Source organism: Saimiri boliviensis, chromosome X (genome assembly GCF_048565385.1).
Source record: "Saimiri boliviensis isolate mSaiBol1 chromosome X, mSaiBol1.pri, whole genome shotgun sequence".
Lineage (NCBI taxonomy): Eukaryota > Metazoa > Chordata > Mammalia > Primates > Cebidae > Saimiri > Saimiri boliviensis.
Window position 1 is genome coordinate 48100050 of NC_133470.1, and position 23898 is coordinate 48123947.

The window sequence follows — 23898 nt, forward strand, 5'->3', positions numbered from 1 at the left end:
CTCTTCCACAGTCTTTGCGATCTTCAGAAATTCAGGTATTACATGAATATATTAAATAATGTATGCATTCATAGCATATCAACCGTTTCATCCACACACTCTGAAAATATCAGTGTTCAAGAATGTATTCCGTTTGAATGATGCCCTACATTCAATACCTGTGTCTTGTTCATATTCCACATTGTGCCTTTTCCATTTTCTTCAAGATTATTCAATCTACTGAATGCTCTCGTCCTAGCTATTTAAAAAAAATCTATTAAATTTATAACTTTCAGGTTAGTTTTCCTTTCGTTAATGATTCATACCTTTCATTTATTGTCTGTTTCCTTTTCCCTTAAGTTTATTCTGTGACTCATTTGTTATTTTTTATTTCTTAATATTATGCTCTTGTATCATGTAATTTGCTATGTATTTTAATAAGATACGTAATTAATGCTATGACTGTCTTAAGAATCCAATTGAGGCTTGTCCGGTGGGCTCCCAGAAATTGTCTGAAGCCAATCTTTTAATGTAAATAGTCTAATGGAGTTGTTCAGCAGTGTGGAGTACAAACATTTAGGTAACGTCTTCCCTAAACATTCAGTGCTTCCTTTAAATTCAGAAGTTCTTCTAATTAAGTCAGCAATTTGGAAAAGATGTGTAAAAGATACTTCTGTAGACTACTCAGGACTTGGTACACCATAGTCTTTGAAGTTTAAATCATATTGTTTGAAGACTCAAGGCAGAAATCTGTAATATATAACCTCTGATATGGTTAGAGGTTAACATATGTGTCTTCACACTAATTACACACAGTAGCTCATGAAGACTGACAGGAGGGCAGTGAGCATGTGTAGCACAGGCATCTTACAACCAGCTTGAACATCACTGATTTACATGCATGATCCCTACTTCATGGGCCACAAAACGTGACTGTCTCTTTCCATTTTATTATTCAGTCATTCAAGGCTTCACTGAGAGAAGACTTTAAAATGCAATCATTGGGTCCTGCAAGGGAAGTGGCTCACGCCTATAATCCCAGCACTTTGGGAGGCCAAGGCGGGTGGATCACTTGAGATCAGGAGTTTGATGCCAGTCTGGCCAACATGGTGAAACCCCATCTCCACTAAATATACAAAAAGTAGTTGGGCGTGGTGGCACACACCTGTATTCCCAGATAGACAGGAGGCTAAGGCAGGAGAAATGCTTGAACTCAGGAGGTGGAGGTCACAGTGAACAAATATTGGACCACTGCATTCCACCCTAAGTGACAGAGTGAGACTCCGTGTGAAAAAAATGCAATCATTGTTTAAGAGCCTGAGAGAATTCAGGATTTGACAAAATCCAAGAAAACTCATGAAGGTCTCCATACAGGAAAAAAAAAAAAAAAAAAATCAAGCAGAGTTTCTGTTCATTATCTTAGGAGCAATGAAATCTCAACTTGGATATTAAAATTGGACTGAAGCTGATTGTTACGATAAACAAATCATGAACATCAGAATATCTTTGTATTCTCTCCAAGAGAATCAGAGCATACAGAAACCAGCAATGAAATGGATTTTAAACTACCTGATGTGCATTCAGTACTTTCAATAAGAGCAAAAACGGGTGTAGGATTTATGTGATTTGTCCAGAAAGCTGGTACTAGAATCTCTTTCAGGGTCAGCATATTTCATACGAAGTGGTATTACAAATGTATTATGTACTTGAGCAAAGCAGAAATTAGAAAATTATCTGAAAACTGATAGCTGTTGGTTATACTCAGAAGAAAATATTTTTCTATTTGATGATTCAATATGACTTTGACCCAATTTCTGCTGTATCTGATGATGTTTCTGTTTTGCAGTCAGGCTTCTGGGGTCTGAATCTGAACTACCTTCCAGAGAAAGTCTGTATTTGAACTCTGGTTTTCGAGGGACAGTAATGTTCTCTCTTTTTGTTATCAAAAATATAGTACTGTGTAATGCAGACAGCATGTAAGTTTGAATCTTAATGGATGACATACCTCCTTCTGGCATTTTCAATTGCTCTTATTTTGGCATACTGTTTCCCTGGACCACAGGACCATCTTCACATTCATCCCCAGTCTTTGACTGAGACAGCTCCTGGAGATCAGCTTCCAGGTCAGGCACTAAAAAATTCAAAGGATAGGCCGGGCGCGGTGGCTCAAGCCTGTAATCCCAGCACTTTGGGAGGCCAAGGCAGGTGGATCATGAGGTTGAGAGATCAAGACCATCCTGGTCAACATGGTGAAACCCCGTCTCTACTAAAAAATACAAAAAAAACTAGCTGGGCGTGGTGGCGCGTGCCTGTAATCCCAGCTACTCAGGAGGCTGAGGCAGGAGAATTGCCTGAGCCCAGGAGGCAGAGGTTGCGGTGAGCCGAGATCGCGCCATTGCACTCCAGCCTGGGTAACAAGAGCGAAACTCCGTCTCAAAAAAAAAAAAAAAAATTCAAAGGATATAGACTAGAGCAGCCAAACAAGAATGATAGAGAAAGAAATGATCATATTCTTTTCTTCAGTGTTATGCCATAAAAGCCTGTAGGCTACTGTGGTAATAAATGTGATTCAAACATGTCCCACCTTTGCTTTCCTGTATTATATCTTATCTTAAATGACAATATGAGACGAATCACACCACACCTACACTGCCCATAGTTTAACATTCTATATTATAAACACACAGTTACATAGGAAATCTGAAGACTGCCCCATGGATTGCACTGAACACATTACTCTGTGGTAGAGCTTATACCACTGAACACATTAAGTGAAGTGAACCCACTAAAAAGGGGTTTAGGTAGAAAGCAAACATTGGGCATACTTTTACTCAAAATATCAGCACCACACCAAAAAACCTAAGAAACAAAAAAAGAAATGTACGAAAACATGTATAGTATTTTGCAAATGCTTTTTAAATGTTCTGGCTTGAAACTATGGTCTGGATGCCAAATGGGCTCCTGGAAATAGTCGGAAAACTATCTCCGAAGAAAATGGTGAATGTCACCTTAAGAACTGCAGCAATGAAGTGAATAGAAAGGCCAGTATTGTCTTAGTTTTACTCTACTGTGCAGAAGGGCAAATATATTTATTTGGGCTAGTTTACCCTTCTGTACTTTTTAAGGTACGGACACCATTTGTACTAAGTTTTCTACCATGCTGTCAACATGAATAATGCCTCTTTTTACACGTAAAAGTATTCCCATTTGTATAATTACATACATGATCACATTATTCTTAAGCTATCACTATCAGTTTTGTCATCTATATGTGATAGCATTATGAACTGTGTCACACATGACAAAATGGAGGGATATGGAAATGGGAAACAAGAGTGACACATCTGAAAAAGCCAAAATTTGTTTCTAAAAGTAAATGTTTTTGAGGGACAACTGGCAAATTTCACGGTTTCTTCCAGAGGCTTTGTGATGCTTAATCAGGTATTACAGAAATACATTAAATGATGTACGCCTTCCTAGCTTATCAACCATTTCATCCATACTCTGGTGAGTTCAAGATTGCATTCACTTTCAATAATGCCCGATATTAAATCACTCTGTCTTGTTCATATTCCATGTTTTGCTTTTTCCATTTTCTTCAAGATCATGTAGAACTATTGAATACTCTATTCATAGCTATTTTTTCAAAAGACCAATCTTTTAAATTTATTACATTTGCATTACTTTTCCTTTTACTAATGATTCATACCTGTCTTTTATTCACTACCTCTTTCGTATTCTCTTAAGTTTATTCTGTGGCTCTTTCATTATTATTTCGTACTGTTATTTTCTTTTTTTCTTTTTTATTGCATTTTAGGTTTTGGGGTACATGTGAAGAACATGCAAGATTGTTGCATAGGTACACACATGGCAGTGTGGTTTGCTGCCTTCCTTCCCCTCACCTGTATTTCTTGATCATGTAATGTGCTATTTATTTTGTATTTAAAGCTATGATCTCCCAAGAATACGACTGAGGCTTGTTCAATAGGCTCCAGGAAATTGTGTGAGAAATGCCTTTTAATGTAAATAGTCTAATGGAATGATTCAGCAGAGTACAGTAAAAACATTTAGGTAATTTCTCCTTTAAACATAGAGTGTTTCCTTTAACTTCAACAAGTATCCTAAATAACAGTCGCCCATTTGGGAAATATGTGTAAAACATACTTATGTCAACTATTCAGGATTAGCACATTACTATTGTTGGACTTTAAACCCTACCATCTAATGTCTCAAGGCAGAAACCTCCAATATGTAACCTATGGTATGGTTAGAGGTGACTCTACTGGATGCATTTTCAATCTAGTTACACGCAGTAGCTCATGAAGACTGACAGGAGGGCAGGGAGCATGCTTAGCAGAAGCATCTTACAGCCACCTTGAGCATCACTGACCTATATGCATTCTCTCTACTTCATTGGCCACAGAAACCTGATGATCTCTTGCCATTTTATTATTCAGTCATTCAAGGCTTCACTGCGGGATGCCTTTAAAGTGCAATTATTCTTTAAGAGTCAGAGAATTCAGAATTTGACAAAATTCAAGATCAGTCATACTTATCACAGAAAGCAAAGCAAGACAGAGAAGGAAGGGGCCTGAAACCCCTCTTGGGAAACATTGTATCCTCTTCCTTTGTGCTGTTATTTTTCTTGTACCAAATGCAATATTCCTATTTTTGATGTAAATAACAAGTCTGAGGATACTTCTTTTCATCCTAAACTTGTGGTTTATAGCCAGACTATCATGGCCTGGTTTGGGATATATTGGACGTTTCCAAGTGCAGTTGTGGTTGTTGGAATAATTGGTAGGGGCTCCTGGCATTTGGGTACTGAGTGTTACAAGGAGGCAAACATCTCTTTCCAGAGTCTTCAATAAACTGGATTTTCCATACATGTCACTTCCCTCTAAACTGAGGGAGGCTGGCATGTTTCTTCATCTGGGAACCTATAAACCCTTACTGACTGCTTCGGAAGTCACACCACTTCAGGGAATTCCATTCTTGGATTGCACTCTGACACATTCCAGTAACAGTTTCCTTTGTAACTGAGCATTCCTGGGGAAAATAGAAAAAGGAAAATTCAACTGACCTATAAATGTGATCGCTTCCAGGATAAGCTGTTAGTTGATGGGGAAACTTAAGTGGGAGATGTTAGTATTGTGATCTCTCCTAAGTTGGTGAACACACTGGCTGTGCCCGTTGCTATTACTGCTGTTGCAGGTGTATGTCCCTCACCAGGCTCCCAGGTCCTTCCTGGCAGGTTGGAAACAAACCCAGTAGTTCTCTGTGTTCTCAGAATAGAACAGAGGATCTCACAGCCAGGAGGAGAGCAGGGAACATTTGTGGAACTCTAGTGATCTCTACATTATTGGATGAGCAAACCCTGAGTCATAGTGATGAGTAACATGGATGCCAGTGGATGTGGCGCGACTGCCACAGGCCTCTGCATCAGGAGCCGTGCAGCAGAGTGAGAGCAACCTGCAGTTCTGATCTCAGTTATGTCCTTTAAGGGTCCCAGATGTAAGCAGCCTATTGGTTAGGGTTCCTCTGTGTGTGTGTGTGTGTGTGTGTGTCTGTGTGTGCACACACGAGTGCACATGTGAGAGTGGGTGGAGAGAGAGAGATTGAGTTTGAATCTAGTTCATGGATGTGTTATGACTGGCAAGTACAAATCTCGGACAGCAGGATGTCAGGCTGGAGACCCAGAAAAGAGGTGATATGAGAGCACAAATCCAAGGGCAGCGTAGAGGCAGAACATCTTCACCTTCAGCGGGACCCCAGTCTTCTCTTTTGAAGGCCTTCAAGGGACTGCATGAGGCCCACCCACATTGTGGAGGGCAATTAGGCTTACCCAGAGTCTGCTTATTTAAATGCTAGTTCTCATGTAAGGAAAACCGTTCACAGAGACATCAACTCTAGTCAAAGTGAACATTTCTCATGCATCACAGCGAAGCAAAGTTGACATATCAGATTTCCCATCGTGGCCATCTTATACAAATCCTATCCGTGATGAAGGTCTATCTGACAAAGGCAGGTGACTTCCTAAGATTCTGTATTAACCATTTTTATATAGCCCAAGCCATCATTTTAGGCTCAGCACAACTCCATCCGGGAAGCTGAAGCTGAAGCTGATGTGGATGCCTTCCAGGGATGAGGCAGTGATGGGATAGTCAGGGCGTATATGTAAGAACAATCCCAGAGGGCACAGGTGATACCCCTGGGTACCAAGAGTTTACCCCTGTTAGCCAACTTCAAAAGGGCATACCTTCGTCAGGCAGGAGCTGGCCAAGGCCCTCAACATAGTCTCCCACTGAGGGACCTTTCCCTCTAAGGTTCCTCCTCCAGTCCAAACAATGGATTTGCGTCTTTGCTTTGGGGGAACTGTCAGAAGGCAGTCATTTCAGGGTGGTCATTGACACGGGTTCCTCCTCTTCACAAGCGTGGATGACATCCCTAGGTGTTCTGTGTGGGATGTTTTGGAGCTGGGTCACCCCTGCTGTCCCATAGTCCCAGCTCCGTCAAGTGTGATTTTAGGTTCAGGACTCAGTGCGGTTTCAAAATTGGCCTTAGGGTATGACTGTGGGCTCCTCACAGGACGAGAGACCCACCATCTGTGCTGTCACTGAGTATCTCCGATTCAGTGTCATACGGTGGATCTACAAACACTGCACTGACACAATGTTGATCCTGCCTTTGCTGCGTCTGCAAATAATCAACCACTTCATTCCATTTGGGCTGTCTTCTTACCCGCCAAATTTATGAATATATCACAAGCCCAAATAACAACTGTACTGACAATCCTTGTGGCCTCGTTAGCCACCACAGGGCTGCTTAGGGACTGCCTGAGCTCTTGACACACTACGATATTGAAATGTGTGGTGTGCCTGACTGGAATAGACTTACTCTTCATGGCATCACACACACCAGACAAGTTTTCGGCACATACTACTGACACACAGTTGGCCTTGTCACACCGCAGTTATTTACAAATCAGCTTCAGAATCCATGCCATGTCTGATACCAGCCACAGTGCTGTTTAATTTACAGATTTAAATCAAATAAGTTTCTGAAGTCAAATGCATTTAAAAAGGCAGCTTGATATTCTTACTTGAAATTCCAAAGCAGTTAACACAGACTAGAGATGCAGTTGTAAACAAAAATGGAATGAAAATATTTGAAATGTGAAAGGGACTAAGGAAAGATACCTAGAACAATAATCTGCAGTGTAACGTCTGCTTCCTGTTATTTCATTTATTCTTGATAGCAAGTATTTAGTGTAACTATTCTAATTTCTACTTTAGAAATGGGGAAACAGTCTGACAGGATATAAGTGTCTTGCCCACCATCTCAGGGGCAGCGTGTGAGAGGCAGGATGGAATCCCACGGCTGTGTCACACCATAGCCTGTGTAGGTAGGATCCAAGTAATTTTGCTTCAGCAAGTTGCCCTGGTTGCTTTCCCCTTTTGTCTACCTAGGCCCTAGTTCTTGCATCCAGCTCTACAGCCTAGGGAATTCTCACATATTTTTGGGCAAATGGCGTAGCTTAGCAAAGGATGCAGATAAAGACATACAGGAAGGAATGATGGAAGAGGCAGGGAGCTTCCATGGCCTCTACGAGCATGCTACCCTCCATGTGTTCAGCTAGGCAGAAGCTCTCTGAACCCTGTTTTTTGGGTTTTGATGGAGGTTTCATTGTATAGGCATGATTGATTGAACTGTTGACCCACCATTGGAAATTAACTTAACCGCAGCCCTCTCCATGTCCTGAAGGTTGGGGATGGGGCTGAAAGGCTAACCCTCTAATCCCCGATCCTAGAGCTACCTAGCAGCTGCCAGCCATTGACAACTCACTAGCATACAAAAAGGCATCAGTATGTGGAGTTTCTACAAATTGTAGTTGTATGACAGTAAGCAGGGTCCAGCACAAAATACATATTTCATAATATCACACAGGTGTATACCAGCCAAATCAGAATACAAAGTTGGAAAACTTATGCTGTTTATTCAGACACAAGTCTCATTCACCCAGGCTGGAGCTGCAGTGGCTTAAACATGACTACCTTCATCCTCGAACTCCTAGGCTCAAGGGATCCTCCCACCTCAGCTTCCAGACTAGCTGGGACTGCACCTACACACATACGTGTATACATTCATGCATTCATTCATTTTTGTAGAGAAGGCGTTTCGCCACGTTGCCCAGGTACGTCTCAATGTCCCAAGCTCAAGCAATCCTCCTGCCTCAACATCCCCACGTGTTGAATGATAGGTGTGTGCAACTGCACCAGGCCAAAATGTTCAATAGCGTCTATTATGTGAGAATAAATGAAGAAAACATGTGCAATACTTCTTTGAAGAAAACTGGAAAACTTTATTGAGATTTTTAAAAGTCGAGTATCTCAGATAAATTCAGTTTGCATTCTTTCAGCTCGTCTTCGTTTAAACCTGTGGTTTCCCTTCCGCTGCAAGAGAAACATAACAAGAGGGAACGTTACTAGTACAACTGTATTCAGATGAAATTAAAGGTATGCAAAGAACATCAAAGTTTTCATTTTATATAATGGACTAAAACCAGAAGCCCAACAGTCACCATAGGGCTAACATTCAACTAGACCTCTGAAGACACTTTGAAGATACACTTCCATGCATATACAGTAGCAACATTGTTTAAGCACACCCTGCTTTTAGTGCTAGAAGGAAACCAAAACAGTCCAAGGTCAGAACACATTAAATCAAGTGAGCTTATTAAAAGGGGCTTAGATTAGATAGCAAACATTGTGTAGAGTTTTACTCAAACTACAACCAGAACACAAAATACCCAAGAAACAGAAGGAATTTCTGACAAAAAAAAATTCTTCAGAAAAAATGTATAATTTAATGTTTTGGCTTGAAACTATGACCTGGATGTCCAATAGGCTCCTGCAAATAGTCTGAAAACTATCTTGTGAGAAAACAGTTAATGTCACATTGGGAAAAACATAAGTGAAGTGAACAGAAAGGACAGTTTTGTGGTTTTTTTCTCTCTATTGTGTGGAAGTGCAATAATACTCCTTTGAGCTAATTTGCCCTTTTTTCTTTAACATACACTAACCTTTTGCATCAAGTTTTCACCTATAGTCCTCACGTCAATATAAATAATGACACATTTTTCACTGGAAAGTATTCTGGTTTGTATAATTAATTAAATGGTCATATAAGTTTTGAGGTATCACTATCATGATTGATATTAAAATGTGAAAGAGTTGTACATCATAACCAGTGTGGAAAAAAAAAGAAATGGAGAGGGAAACAAATTGAAGAGTTAGACATCTGGAAAAGCTAAATATTTCCTTGTAAAAGTAACTGTTTTTGAGGGACAACTGGCAGACTTCACAAGTCCTTCCACAGCCTTTGTGATGTTTAGATATTGAGGTATTACAGGAATATATTAAATAATGTAGGCATTTCTGGCATTTCAACCGCTTCCTCCACACTCTGAAAACCTTAGTGTTCAAGAATGTATTCCCTTTCAATTATGCCCTACATTCAATATCTGTGCCTTGTTCACTCATATTCCATGTTGTGCCTTTTCCATGTTCTTCAAGATTGTTTAAGCTACTGGATGCTCCCTTCCCAGCTATTTCTCCAAAAAAAAAAAAATCTATTAAATGCATTACTTTCAGATTAGTTTTACTTTTGTTAATGATTCGCATCTTTCATTCGCTGCCTGTTTCCTTTTCTCTTAAGTTTATTCTGCGACTCATTTATTATTTTTTAATTTAATATTATTTTCTTGTATCATGTAATTTACTGTCTATTTTAATAAGATATACTTTTAATGCTATGACTATCCTAAGAATACAATTGAAGCTTGGTCAATAAGCTCCTGGAAATCGTCTGAAAACAGTCTTTTAATGTAAATAGTCTAGTGAAGTTGTTCAGCAGTGTGGAGTACAAACATTTAGGTAATTTCTCCCCTAAACATGCAGTGCTTCCTTTCAATTCAGAAGTTCTTTTAATTAAGTCAGCAATTTGGAAAATATGTATAAAAGATACCGATGTAGACTACTCAGTACTTAGTACGTTATAGTCTTTGAAATTTAAATCGTATCGTTTGAAGACTCAAGGCAGAAACCTGTAATATATAACCTCTGATTTGGTTAGAGGTTACCATATGTGTCTTCAATCTAATTATACACAGTAGCTCACGAAGACTTACAGGAGAGCAGCGAGCATGCCTAGCACAGGCATCTTACAACCAGCTTGAACATCACTGATTTACATGCATGATCCCTACTTCATGAATCAGAAAACGTGACTGTCTCTTTCCATTTTATTATTCAGTAATTCAAGGCTTCACTGCAGGAAGACTTTAAAATGCAATCATTGGGTCTGGCAAGGAAAGTGGCTCAAACCCTATAATCCCAGCACTTTGGGAGGCCAAGGCAGGTGGATCACTTGACATCAGGAGTTCAAGCCCAGCCTGGCTAACATGGTGAAACCCCGTCTCTTCTAAAAATATAAAAGTTAGTCAGGCATGGGGAGCATGCACTATTCCCAGCTACACAAGAGGCTGAGGCATGAGAACCGCTTGAACCCTGGAGGTGGAGGTTGCACTGAACAAAGATCGGACCACTGCACTCCAGCCTGGGTGACAGAATGAGACTCTGTGTGAAAAAAAAATGCAATTGTTTAACACCCTGAGAGAATTCAGGATTTGACAAAATCCAAGAACACTCATGAAAGTCTCCATGCAGGTAAACAAACATCAAGCAGAGTGCCCACTCATTTTCTTAGGGACAATGAAATCTCAACTTGGATATTATAATTGGACTGAAGCTCATTATTTTGAAAAACAAATCATGAAAATAAGAATACCTCTGTATTCTCTCCAACAGAACTAGGGCATCCAAAAACCGGCACCGAAATGGATTTGAATCTATCGGATGGGCATTCACTACTTTCAATAAAAGAAAAACGGGTTTAGAACTTATGAGATTTGTTCAGAATCTCAAAAATTGTGTTAGAGCTGGTACTAGAATCTCCTTCAGGTCAGCATATTTCATACAAGGTGGCATTACAATGTATTTGAGAAAAGCAGAAATGAGAAAATAATCTGAAAATTGTTCGCTGTTGGTGATACTCAGAAGAAAAAATTTTTTTATTCGATGATTCAATATAGCTTTGAACCAATTTCTGTCTGTATCTGATAGCGTATCGGTTTTGTAGTCAGGCTTCTGTGGTCTCAACTACCTTCCAAAGAATGCATTTAAACTCTGTTTCTCAAGGGACAGTAATGTTCTCTTTTTATTACCAAAAGTATAACATTGTGGAATAAAGAAAGCACCTAATTTTGAATCTTAATGGATAACATACCTCCTTCTGGCGTTTTAAATTCCTCAGATTTTGGCACACTCTTCCCCTGTACATCATGACCATCTCCACATTCAGCCCCAGTCTTTGCCGGAGACAGCTTCTGGGGATCAGTTTTCAGGTCAGGCACTAAAAAATACAAAGGATATAGATTGGAGCAGCAAAACAAGAATGATGAATGAGGAAATGATCATATTCTCTTCCTCAGTGTTATGCAATTAAAGCCTCTAGGCTACTGTCATAATAAATGTGATGCAAACATGTCCCACCTTTGTCTTACTGTATTATGATATCTTATCTTAAATAACCATCTGAGGATCAATCACACCACACCTACATTTCCCGTACTTTACCATTGTGTATTATCAACACACAGCTACCTAGGAAATCTGAAGACTGCCCCACAGATAGCATTTTAATCAAAACTTAAAGTAATTTTCTGAAGGTGTACATCAATGTGTTGGTGGGCCTATGACATATCTTATAGTCACGACACTCATCCCTTGTTGAGGTACCTTGAAAATGTTGGTGATAATCTTAATTAAAGTAATGCTTTGGTCCAAAGACCCTATATGTGACTTTCCATACATGAATGTCATTAAGAAACAGTACAAAATACAATAGCAAAATCACTGTCTTCCAACAAGAGTATGGTAACTGATGTGCAAAGAAATTAATGGGCATTGATCACTATCATATTCTAGAACCCCCTTAACAGTGAATTGCTAAAATAGTCCATAGCCAAAAATCTGCCCATCTTTGGCTTGAAAATGCTATCTGTTGAGGAAACAATTTGTTTCATGACAATCTTATCGTACTTTGAGTTTTATAATTATAAAAATACTGAAATGACTTTGAAAAGCCCCTTCAAAATCCTACTAATATAGTTACCTGTAGGCCAATGTCCTGAATTATCCACCTTTTACCAAACATACTGTCAAAAATACACACCAAAAGAAACAGTGGTTGTCATGCATTAGCCTCTTTTCTGGGTTGCTATCCTGCTTCACTGAACTGCATTTAGTCCTGAGCCAATACTGAACTATGTTACAGTACAGACACATTTGAGTATTAAGCATTTTTAAGCAAAATCATTCACATTTTCTAACATAGATAGTGGGAAGAATGCAAACCTGGGAACAAAATATAAATTCTTTCTCCATGAGTCAAGTGTTCTTGGTAAGTCTCAATCTCTGAGTGTCAGTTTTCTTATTTATTTATTCATTTAGAGACCTAGTCTCACTCTGTCTCCCAGGCTGGAATGCAGTGGCACGATCTCGCCTCACTGCGACCTCCTCTGCCTGGGCTCAAGCGATTCTCCTGTCTCAGCAGGCTTAGCTGGGATTACAGACATGTGCCATAACACCCAGCTACTTTTTGGATTTTTAGTAGACACGGGTTTTCACCATATTGGCCAGGCTGTTCTCAGACGCCTGACCTCAGGTGATCTGCCCGCCTTGGCCTCCCAGAATGCTGGGATTACATGCGTGAGACACTGCGCCTGGCCGCAGTTTTCTTGTTTACAAAATGAGGTTAACATCCCTTTGCAAATGGGCTTTATTCAGGGTGTTATAAGGTAGAGTAACTTGACACTCCACATGCTGTTAAAGGGTGCTTACAACACTGTGGACACCATGGCTGAGAAGATCTCACTGCAACATCCTAAGAAGATCAAACTAAATTAGTGCAGTAATGTACATTTTCATACAACCAGTTAAATGGTTTCATCTGATTTAGGAAGGAGTGTAATTTCAAGCATACAAAATGCATCTTGAAGAAAAAAAGAAGATTCATCACACCCAGGGACTGCAGGAAGCTGCAAACTATACCCATCACGTTTCTAGCCAACTCTCAATAAATGTTTGAGATTCTTTCCTAATGTTTTCTTTCCTCCTGTTACTGGTCATGGCATAAGGCATGATGCACACATAGGTCTCCTCCCCCCATACACATTCTTTCTTACCCTTCCAAGCACTTCGAATCTTAGCTCCACCCTGATCTTCTCTTTTCTGATCAGGTTTATGATCCCGGCTTTCAGCTGGTGGTTCTTCTCGTTGAGGCTCTGGCACACTGGGCTCCTGGGAAAATGTGTGTGTGTGTGTGTGTGTGTGCAGATAAAAAAATTTCTTTTCAATGCATGTCAATAATATAAATATACACATTACATAGATACTTCTGATAATACACATGTTTAAAGATGGGCCCCAACACTATTCCACATACTTATTCTTTATAAAGTCACTCTTCCCATAGAGAGGTTAGTTTAAAACTGTTACCCTCAATGGCTTTGGATGCCATTTTAATTTACACTGGGTTGAATGTGTGTATTGAGCTATAAATAAGCAAGCGGAGGAAATCACCAGTCAAATCTGGGGAACACAAGATCACACATCCAAACAAGACTAGTATGTATTCCCCTGGGCTACTCTTTCCTTCATGAGCTGCCATAATCACTTTCTATCAACATGGGAGAACTTCATCTGTATATTTAAACTAATTCTACAACACTACGACAACATCAACAAAATTCTGCTAATAGAAAACATCAAATGTTAAGTCACTCACGGCAGGCCTGGTCAGCTGAACAAGTCTCACATGTCGTAGTGGTCTATGTTTTCTTTCTCGCCCACTCATACTTCACTCTGCAAATAGAACAGTGTACACTTTAGGAGGCAGAAGCGGGTGGATGACCTGAAGTCAGGAGTTCAAGGCCAGCCTGGACCACACGATGAAATCCCGCCTCTACTAAAAATACAAAAACTTAGCCAGGCTTGCTGGCAGGTGCCTGTAATCCCAGTTACTAGGGAGGCAGAGGCAGGAGAATCACGTGAACTCTGGAGGGGAGGGTTGCAGGCAGCCGAGACTGTGCCATTGCATTCTAGCCTGGGCAATAAGAGCAAAACTCCATCTCAAAAAAAAACAAACCAAACCAAACCTAACCAAACCAAAACCAAAACCAAAAACAAAACCAAAAACAAAAACCCAGAATATTGTCATTGGGAAAAAGCAAGTGAAAGGATACACGTTCCAGCACTTTCAACGCCATATGTTAACTTGCAATTTTTAAAAATTTGGTAATACACTGAAAAGTCAGTCAGAGGGCATGTATAAGTGTGTATGCCTTCTGACTGGAATACTTGCACAACCAATTAAGTTTATCAAGCTGGCTGAGCAATGCCTTAGGGCTCACAGCAAGGGACACACGGTATTTCCAATGAGGTTTTGTTTCATTACTGGTCTCTTCTTAGTGAGACATTGAAGAAAATACAGCTTGAGGGTTAAAATTAAAGTGTCCATGGCTTTTGTCACACACCCATTTGCTAGGCCCATTTCCCTTCCAAAATGAAGTCTTGTTGGAATGGAGAACCCCGCCCACCCACTCAAACTTCCAAGACAGAGTTGAGAAGTTGCCACACAGCTGTGGGGGGTCCTCACCGGGCTGGCACCTCTGAGGTTCACCATACAAACCCTGGGGCTGCAAACACCAGCCCAGAGTGTTTCCACATTCCAGACCCCTTCCTTACCGCCCACACTGTCACAGCCCTGATCCCCCTTGAGGACTATGGAATCTGTCCTCTGTTAGGGGTTCCAGGCATTTCTGGGACATGGATACTGAAAACAGCACCCCAGCATCGCCACAGCTTCACCTAACTGCCGCCCCTGGGCCCTGCCACCCACTCCAAGGCCCTTCTTCCTTCCTTCTGACTACGACAACACAGGAAGGCCCATAGCTAGGGAACCTCATGAGAAGGACAACAGCCTCAAGGCCCTCCTCCCTTGGAGTCACTGACCCAGAGGCCGGACCCTCAGAAGCCTGCTGTGTCCTCCTCACCCTCACTCACACTTCAACTGCCAGTGGGATCAGCCTGTGGGCCTAACTGGCTGAATCCATTGTACATATCGTCTTGGTCTAGGCCTATCTTGATCTTCCTTGTCAACTCATATTTCACAATGCAAACAGAAAGCTGTGATTGGGAAAATGTACTTGACAGGGTAGGTATATTTGACCACTTCCATAGTGAAATGTCAACTTGCAATTTTTACAAACAATTTGGTAATACTTTGAAAGTAAGTCTCGGGGCAAATGAGTGTGTGTGCCTTCTGAATCGAATGCCTGCACACTCCCTTCAATTGGTCAAGCGACCTAAGCAATGTCTTAAGGCTCCTGGCCAATGACACAGGGTTATTGTAGATGAAGTTGGTTTCACAACTGGACTCTTCATCATAGAGATCTTTAGAAAAATACAGCTGGTGAATTAAAACTGCAATGACCACGGCTTTTGTCACACACACATCTGCTAGGCCCATTTCCCACCTAAAATCAAGTTTTGTTGGAACACAGGGTCCAGCCCATTCGGACCTCCACCGTAGAGCTGAGAAATTGAGACGAAGCCCCGGGCGCTCCTCACTGGACACCTGTGCCAAGCGCTCTATATATCTGTGAGAGCTCGTCTCTAACCCACTGTGTTCCAGACACTCTCCTTACCTCACACCCGGCCCTTTCCCGAGTCCTTAGGAAGGAGTCTGGAATATCTCCTATCTCCGGGGTTCCAGGCCCTTTCAAGACTTGGATGCCTCCAAAGGCACCCCTAGCGGTCTCCCCATCTTCCCTTGACCCCACAACTCCACAGCCCAACTTCCTCCCTCGTTTGGAACCCACCACAAGGCCCAAGATGGCGCCCCGGCATGACGTGGACTATCATCTCAAGATTCTTTATGTGGGAGGCCACGGACCACCCTGCCCCATGCCCTGGAAAGCCACAAGCTTGTCCTCACACTCACGCACACTTCCACTACTGCGAGGACTGGTCTGCGGACCTACCGGCTGAGTTTCTGTAGCAGTAGAAAGGGTCTGGACCGCAGTGAAGTAACCCTCACACCCTCACAGCTCCGCGACGTTCACCACGTGGCGAAGAGGCCAATGGGAAGATGCCCAGCGAACATGCGCACGCAGGTGGGGGCACCAAGAGCATGCGCAGTGAGGTTGGTGCCCGCTTGTGGGCTGTGGCCCCACCTCCTCGCCGTGCCCTGCCGTGTCCAGACTGCACCAACCCACCTGCACCCAACAGTTCTGCGCCCTGTCCCAGGTCCCCACTGAGGACTTCAGAATGTGTCCTCGTGGGTGGTTTCCTGTGCCTCCGGGACTCGAATACCACAAAGAGTTTCCCCTTGAAAACCCACTCTATGTTCACGAGGCCGTCTTCTGCCCTATGGACCTGCTGCCTTCCCTGTCCAGGACCCCCACTACAGCAAGGACAATGCTGCATCTCGGCCTGTTAGGAGAAGGACAGGGACCGCAAGGTCCTTTCCCCTAGGAAGCCGTGGACCGCGCCCACGGGCTCCTCCTCACACTCTCTCACACTTCAGCGCTGGGAGGACTGGTCTGCGAACCTACTGGGTGAGTCCTAGTGGGCACCGCAGAAGGAAGTCACTACGTCTCCTCGCACAGCTCTGCAGAGACAGAAGGCAGACAGACGAAGCGCATGTCCACAAAGGGACTTGTGCAGCAAGTCACTGAATCAGGCACATGCAGGTTTGGCCAGGGTTTTCCCACTGTTCCCTCACGGAATCCCAGGTTGTTTGTAGAAGAAAGGAAGGGACCCGAGAGATTTTTTTTGTCTCTTGCCCACCCATTCTCATGGATTCAGAAACGTTGAGAACAGAGAGTTGTATGTCACCCTTACTAGAGGGTATGTCTTAGAAAGACCTTTTGTGACAGAAATAAAGAATTTTTTGTCTATATTTACACATGCTTTTTTCTCAGGGTGTTTTTCTGTTGCCCAGGGTAAAGGGCAGTGGCATGATCATGCTTCAGTGCAGCCTCCACCTCTTGGACTCAAGCAATCCTCCTCACATGTAGCTGGTATGGTAGTTGGCCGCCACCATGCCCACCTAGTACATTTACTGTGTTTAATTATTCTTTAAATGGGGTGGGGGGGCGTGACTGTGTTGCTTAGGCTGCTCTCAACCACATGGCTTCAAGTGATCTTCCCATCTCTGTCAATTTTTATACATGCTTTTTATACTTGCTGTACTCAGTCAATTCACACTTGTATGCTTTCTTAAGGTTGTATTATTGCACATTGATACCTCTCAACTGGTAGCGGATTTCCCTGAATACCTGTAAAGTAATCGTTGGCCCACCCATGAGTGTGGTTTTACCATTGGCTCACAGTGGCTTGGAAAGCCTGCATGGGAAGTATTTCTTGAGGAAAGGTGCAGAGTTTCAAGTAACAATTTTGAAAAACAGTGACAACCAATGTCTTTCTTCCTTCCCTTGTCTCTCCTCATGTTCCAGGTTTTCGGTTTTCTTCACTATTAAAAAATCAGCATATAGTATTCTCTGATAAAATGTTTTTATCTCTTTAATCATTCCATTGCTGCCTCCAGACCTTTTTTCTGGAAAACACATTATAATGTAAATTTAGTGAAAAGATTCACTAAAACTAAGTGAAAAGCAAAAACAACTGTAGTCGTTTTTTAAATCTCACTGTAATTTCCCTCAAACCTCTAGCACTAAATTCCACATTCACAGACTTACAAGTACCATGTCCAAAAGAGACTCCATCTCAAAGGTTTGGACAGGGCTGGCAGCCCAGCTGAAGACAAGGCTGGAATGTTCCTTCACACACCCACCCACTTTTGGAGACAGGGTTTCTGTCTGTTGCCGAAGCTAGAGTACACCGCAGGACTTACAGCTCACCGAAACCTAGGACTCAGGTTCAAGTTATCCTACTACTTTATCTTCCTGAGTAGATGGAACTACAGACATGTGCCACGATGTCCAGCTAATTTTAAAAATTGTGTAGAGCAGGGGTCTCACTATGTTGTCCAGGCTGGTCGTGAACACCTGGCTTCAAGGGATTCTCCTCCCTCAGTGCCCAAAAATGGATTACAGGTGTGAACCACTGCATGTGGCCTTTTTTCCTCACCTTTTTTTTTCTTTTATCTTTGGCTTGAGGTTTATCTAAGTCTTTGTTTGGTCCAGCCCAGGAAATTGATTTTTTCCCTCCCACTTGGAGGAATCGGCAATTCAAACATTCAGGAGTCTTGGCCTACTGAAAGTTGCTTGGCAAAAACTGTGTCCTGTCTCTACCTGCCTGCAGGAGAGAACAAAAATTAAAGTCAGCACCGGGCTGCACTTTTCCCCTATACAGTATCCTGTGCAGAACAGTGGTTGAGGGATCCAGAGAGCCAGATTTTTGCAGTTGGAGGGATTAGTGTTAAATGCTGTGAGTACATGTACTTTTCATAATAGGCAACAGCTTGGCTGTGGCCTCATACTATGGAGAAATCCATAAGCTCCCAAGAGTGACAATTTCATCATCGCTACCCCTTGACTCTTCCTTTATTCAAAGAAAGATCTCACCATTTTACAGTGAGTCAGGGTCTTGCTGGTTAATCACACTGTTGCTGCCACCATGTCAGGGACGACCAAGGCCACCCTCACCTTCAGTGATTCACGGACACTCTCTGCTGCCCTTCTGCATACAACACTCCTAACTCAAGCCAGCCCCTCACCTCAGGTCAGTATACCATGCATCCCAACTTGTTACCGGCCTCACTCCTACAATGATCACTCCTCTCTCCCGAACCACCCACTGCTCTCTCTACATTGGATCATTACCCAAGCTCAGGGAAAACTCACTTTCTCCGCCCATGTCATTTTGTAGCTGCTAACACATTTATCTGCTTTCCTGCAGAGGAAAACTGCATGAACTTATGCAACACAGTGCATTAGACTCCAGTTTCAAAATTATCTACAAAGGTAAATGAACCAGAATATCCAAAATGATTCTGAAATATAAGTTTGTGGAATTCACCCTACAAGATGGCAGGATGCACATTAAGTCTATGTGATTTGTTCACTGATTATGTTTCCAGTGCATTGGAAGAAGGTGACTTCCTTCTTGTCTTAGGGATTGATCCCATATGCAGGGAGCCACTGATGGTTCAGGAGAGAGGAGTGATCACTGCAAGAGCAAATCGGCTGGGAAGGTGGGAGGCATGGGATCCTCAGTGGAGGCGAGGGCCCTGCCTAGTGGGAGGAGCATTGTATGAAGCTGCTGATTAGGATTTTTAATCATCCAGCCCCATACGGCAATTGTGTTACTTCTCCAGTGTTCACGACAGTGCGGTATTGGGGAAAAAATCAACGGATCAAAATGGAGTCCAGCCACAGACTCACAAACATAATAAGCTGATTTTCAGAAAAGGGGCAAAGGCAATAGATAAAGATTCACTTTTTTTTAAAGTTGTGTTGTTTTCTCCTGCCTCATCATCACTACATTAATTGCTTTTTATTCCCCTGGCTCCCCTCCCTGCGTTTCTCCTCTGCCCTTCAATGGCTCTTCTGTCTGTCTGTCTGCCCCACCACAGTGCAGTATTTCCCGCAGCAAGTACCACTTGTATTTGTGATATTTGATATGTCCATCCTATCAATGATAAACCAGATCAAGACAATGTGGCACAGATACACAATGGAATACTATGCGGCCATAAAAAGAATGAGATCATGTCCTTGGCAGTGACATGGATGGTGGTGGCACCCATTATACTTAGCAAACTACCACAGGAAAAGAAAACCAATACGGTATGTTCTCACTTGTAAGTGGGAGCTAAAAGACGAAAACACCTGGAAACATGGGAGAAGCATTGCACACCTGGGCCTACTGGAGTGCAGGAGTGGGAGGAGGCAGAGGATCAGGAAGAATATCTAGTGGATGCAGGGCTTAATACCTGGGTGATGTGACGATCTGTGCAGTAAATCACCGAGACGAAACTTTACTTATGCAACAAACCTGCACATCCCAAACATGTACCCCTGAACTTAAAGTAAAATTTGGAAATTTTAAAAAGGCAGTATCGCAGAATCCTTCTTTCTATGTCTTGGTCATTGTGCCATTTACCTAAGCGTTGTGGTGACATAAAAGCTAAGGCATAACAACAGTTTGTATGATTAGCAACCTAGCAGGATTACAGCCCAGTTTGATCTAGCATCAACGGCCAATACTGAATTGCATTTGACTCCTCAAAGTACTTAAGGAAAGTTGGTAAGTAAGCATATTCATCCTTGAAAATATTTTTAAAGTTCATATAAAGTGGATCAACACTGAGTACCACAGGTGTCACTGTCACTGGATGCTAATGAAGTACATAATGAACCATAAGACACAGTCCGTAATAAAAGGGGAAATAAAAGGGAACATATCAAAGCACCATCAGACGAGTGCAGAAGCACCCACATGAACACACACTGCAGCTGCAGAAAGACATGGTAGGAAGTAAAGCCCCACAACGAATCAGTCTTCCTTCTCACCAACTCATGAGTTCACAAATGAGTTCGCTCAGAGTCAAGTACCCACAGTAAAACTGACCAATTTAAACAACACTGACAGCTATTTCAAGGATTATGTAGAAAGCTACAAACAACAGCGAACTTATTCTGAGCAAGACATAATCCATCATCTTCACAGATGGCTAGATAAATGGCCTGTAAACATTTTGTCTGATAAATGCTAAAGTAGTGACGTTCAAACTCTTTTTTGACAATGTGTGAGAAATACACAGGTTGTATGTAGCTGACTAGGAAAATAATATAAGTATGTTCATGGGGTTGGCAGTGTATTTGTATACTCTATATGCAGTGAACGCTATTTAGCATTTTATTTTGTCTCCATTCTTTAAAATGCTGTTTGTGGCTGACAGCATTAATCTTGTGATTTACCATGGATTAAAAACCAGTTTAGAAATGATGAAAACCTTTTCAGAGAACATCCTCAATGGTTGATAAATGTTGCCATAGAATATAGGCAAATACGCATGAGAACCTAATTTGGTCCTCCTCCTTAACAATTCAGTGTTTTTTGACAAACATACTGTGTTCGATATGGAACAGAAAGGCCATTACAAAATATGCAATTACTGAAATATGTGTGTTTGATCTGCAGATATCAGTGTCTGCTTTGCACAGGTGAAGTCTTACTTGGACAGATGAGAACTCACAGACCAAAGGGACAGAAAGTACATGTGACTTCTTGTCACAGTGAATGCACAGGGACCTCCATTCCCCTACTGTGCTCCCATTTTATGAGGCAAGTGGGAGAGATGCACTGAACATGGTAGGTAGTAAAGAATTTGACCTCAACCACCAGGCAACCTGCGCTCAGGTGACGGTGTTTACTCTGGTACCCTGAAACTTGGCAGCTGCTCCGAATCCGTAGACTTTGTCCCACCCACTTATCATCCTGTGGAAACCTCAGTTTTGTCAGATTCCTGTGCACAGAGGATGGGAAGCTCTGGTCACGTGGGAAAGTGAGCACTCCCAAAGGTAGACTGGCTGTGTTGGTCCCAGCTCTGTTTTCTCCCTTAGCCGCTAGAGCGTTGCTAGGGTCATGTATCAGGCAAGTCTTCTTATCTCTCCAGTGTCTTTCATACTTTCTCCTGCTTCCTGTTTCTCACAAGGGCTTCTTCACAACTTTCCCCAACACATTGGAATTATGATCCTTTGAAGTCATCCAGCAAATCCAGAGTTGTATTCCACAGGAACGACAGCAGGAAGTTCACATTTGGCAGGAGATTGAAGCCTGTCCTTTGAAGCTGGAGTGAGGCCACTCAGGAAACAGGTCTGCAGGTGATGATGAATGTTAAGTGCCAACTCGATTGGATCCAAGGAAGTAAAGTATCATTCCTGGCTGTGTCGGAGAGGGTGTTGCCAAAGGAGATGAACATTTTCGTCAGTGGACCAGGAGATGCAGACAGATCCTCAGTCTGGGTGGGCACCATCTAATCAGTTGCCAGTGTGGCTAGAATAAACCAGGCAGAAGAACATGGAAAACTAGACTTGCTGAGTCTTCTGGCCTCCAACTATCTCCCGTGCTGCATGCCTCCAGCCCTCGAATATCAGACTCCAGATTCTTCAGCTCTTGGACTCGCGAACTTACGCCAGTGATGTGGCAGGGGCTCTCGGGCCTGCAGTCACAGACTAAAGGCTGCAATGTTGGCTTCAGTACTTTTGAGATTTTGGAACTTGGACTGCCTTCCTTCCTCCTCAGCTTGCGGATGACCTATTGTGGGGCTTTACCTTGTGATTGTGTGAGTCAATACTTCTTCATAAACCCTGCTTCGTATACACATCTATCCTATTAGTTCTGTCCTTCTACAGTCCCTTAACTAATACAGCGTGAAACACTACCATCCAGCCATCTGATGTCATGACCATTTGCTAAATAGTTGCTCCCAGAAAGTCTGAGTCCAGAAATCACCATTTCCCATTCTTTGAGCACTTTTGAGTGTACTATATTAAAAACTGGAATTAATAAGAAATAAAAGGAAGTAAAATTTAATAATGATAGTGTCCTTACCAAGAAAGAATAAAAAAGATAAAAGGTAAATTAGAGATCATGTTTTTTTATTATTATAAAGAATAATGGAAACCGATCGTCTTTGCTTTAAGATGACCGATGATGGATACTCTCACATTACAACATCCCCACCCACATATGTGGACAAGTATATTTAGAAACTCCCACCTAAATTGGGAAGAGTCAGGAGTAGGACGAGAATATTGATGGATGAGGGAGGGATGCGGGTACCTCACCGCACAGACTCTATTTGAAACAAGAGAAGAGTCATTGTGCTTTGGTCCCCCTATACTTCCTCACCTTGCCACATTCATAGTTGCCACACGCTTTTTGTTCCTTTATTTACAAAGGTGCTGATGAGCCCATGGATAACTAATCCTGAAGGAGGATATTCTTCACAAAGTACGATAACAGGGTCTAGTTTTCTTGAACAGGTTTTTAAGGCTGTTTTTGGATAGATTCCCACATTCAAGAAGCACAAATGAAACCTGTTGGAATGTTTGATATGAACAGGTCTTATTTCCTTGTAGATTAACAACTAGGATTTTATGGATTAGACATAAAAGCATAAAAGCTGGTACCATTCCAGAATCAGAGGAACCGTCCCTGAGGACATATGGAACTTAGCAACATCAATTATTAAGAGGCTACATGAAACTAAAAGTGCTCCTGGAAGTTTTCATTATCTAGACAGAAAAATTCGACACATCAGCCCCAGTGAGTAAAGGTACCTCCCTAACTCCTGTGGGTGATAAGCTTTCCATTCAAAGCAGATATATAATAGAAAACATCGTTTTATGTTATTTCGGTGAAAATATTCACCACATCTAAGAAATGGTCAGGATGAAATCTTCAGTTTGGAAAAAATTAACAAATGGGTTTAGGTGACCTCCATCCCTGTTGTCTCTATCATTTATCCAGTGACAAGCATGGAAAAGATAAATCCCTTGCTTGTGGCAGTGGCATTGAGTAGTCAAACTGCCTGACGTCTTCCGTCAGTATCATCGCACATCCACATGTAATAGCGCAACATGCAAGGCCGTTTTAAACTTCCCCATTTTTTCATCTCATGTAATTTTTCTTCAAACGCTTAAAAGTAAATTCGGCATTCACAGAGTTACAAGTACCTTGACCAAGAGAGATCCTGGCTCAAATATTGGAAGGGGCTGCAGCAGCAGCTGCCAGGCTGGAATGTGTTTTCACACACCTCCTT

The 23898-nt window shown here is 42.1% G+C and overlaps 1 protein-coding gene across 1 annotated transcript; it reads right to left on the bottom strand.

The window, feature by feature from the left end:
* Window positions 1-8355: 8355 nt before the first annotated feature.
* On the bottom strand, window positions 8356-14155 carry LOC141582869 (X antigen family member 5-like). Its single transcript, XM_074392216.1, has 4 exons — window positions 13888-14155; window positions 13286-13400; window positions 11326-11451; window positions 8356-8432 (listed from the first exon to the last, which is right to left on the bottom strand). The coding sequence occupies exons 1-4, from the start codon at window positions 13954-13956 to the stop codon at window positions 8410-8412; spliced, it is 333 nt and encodes a 110-aa protein (XP_074248317.1). The 5' UTR covers window positions 13957-14155; the 3' UTR covers window positions 8356-8409.
* Window positions 14156-23898: the final 9743 nt, after the last annotated feature.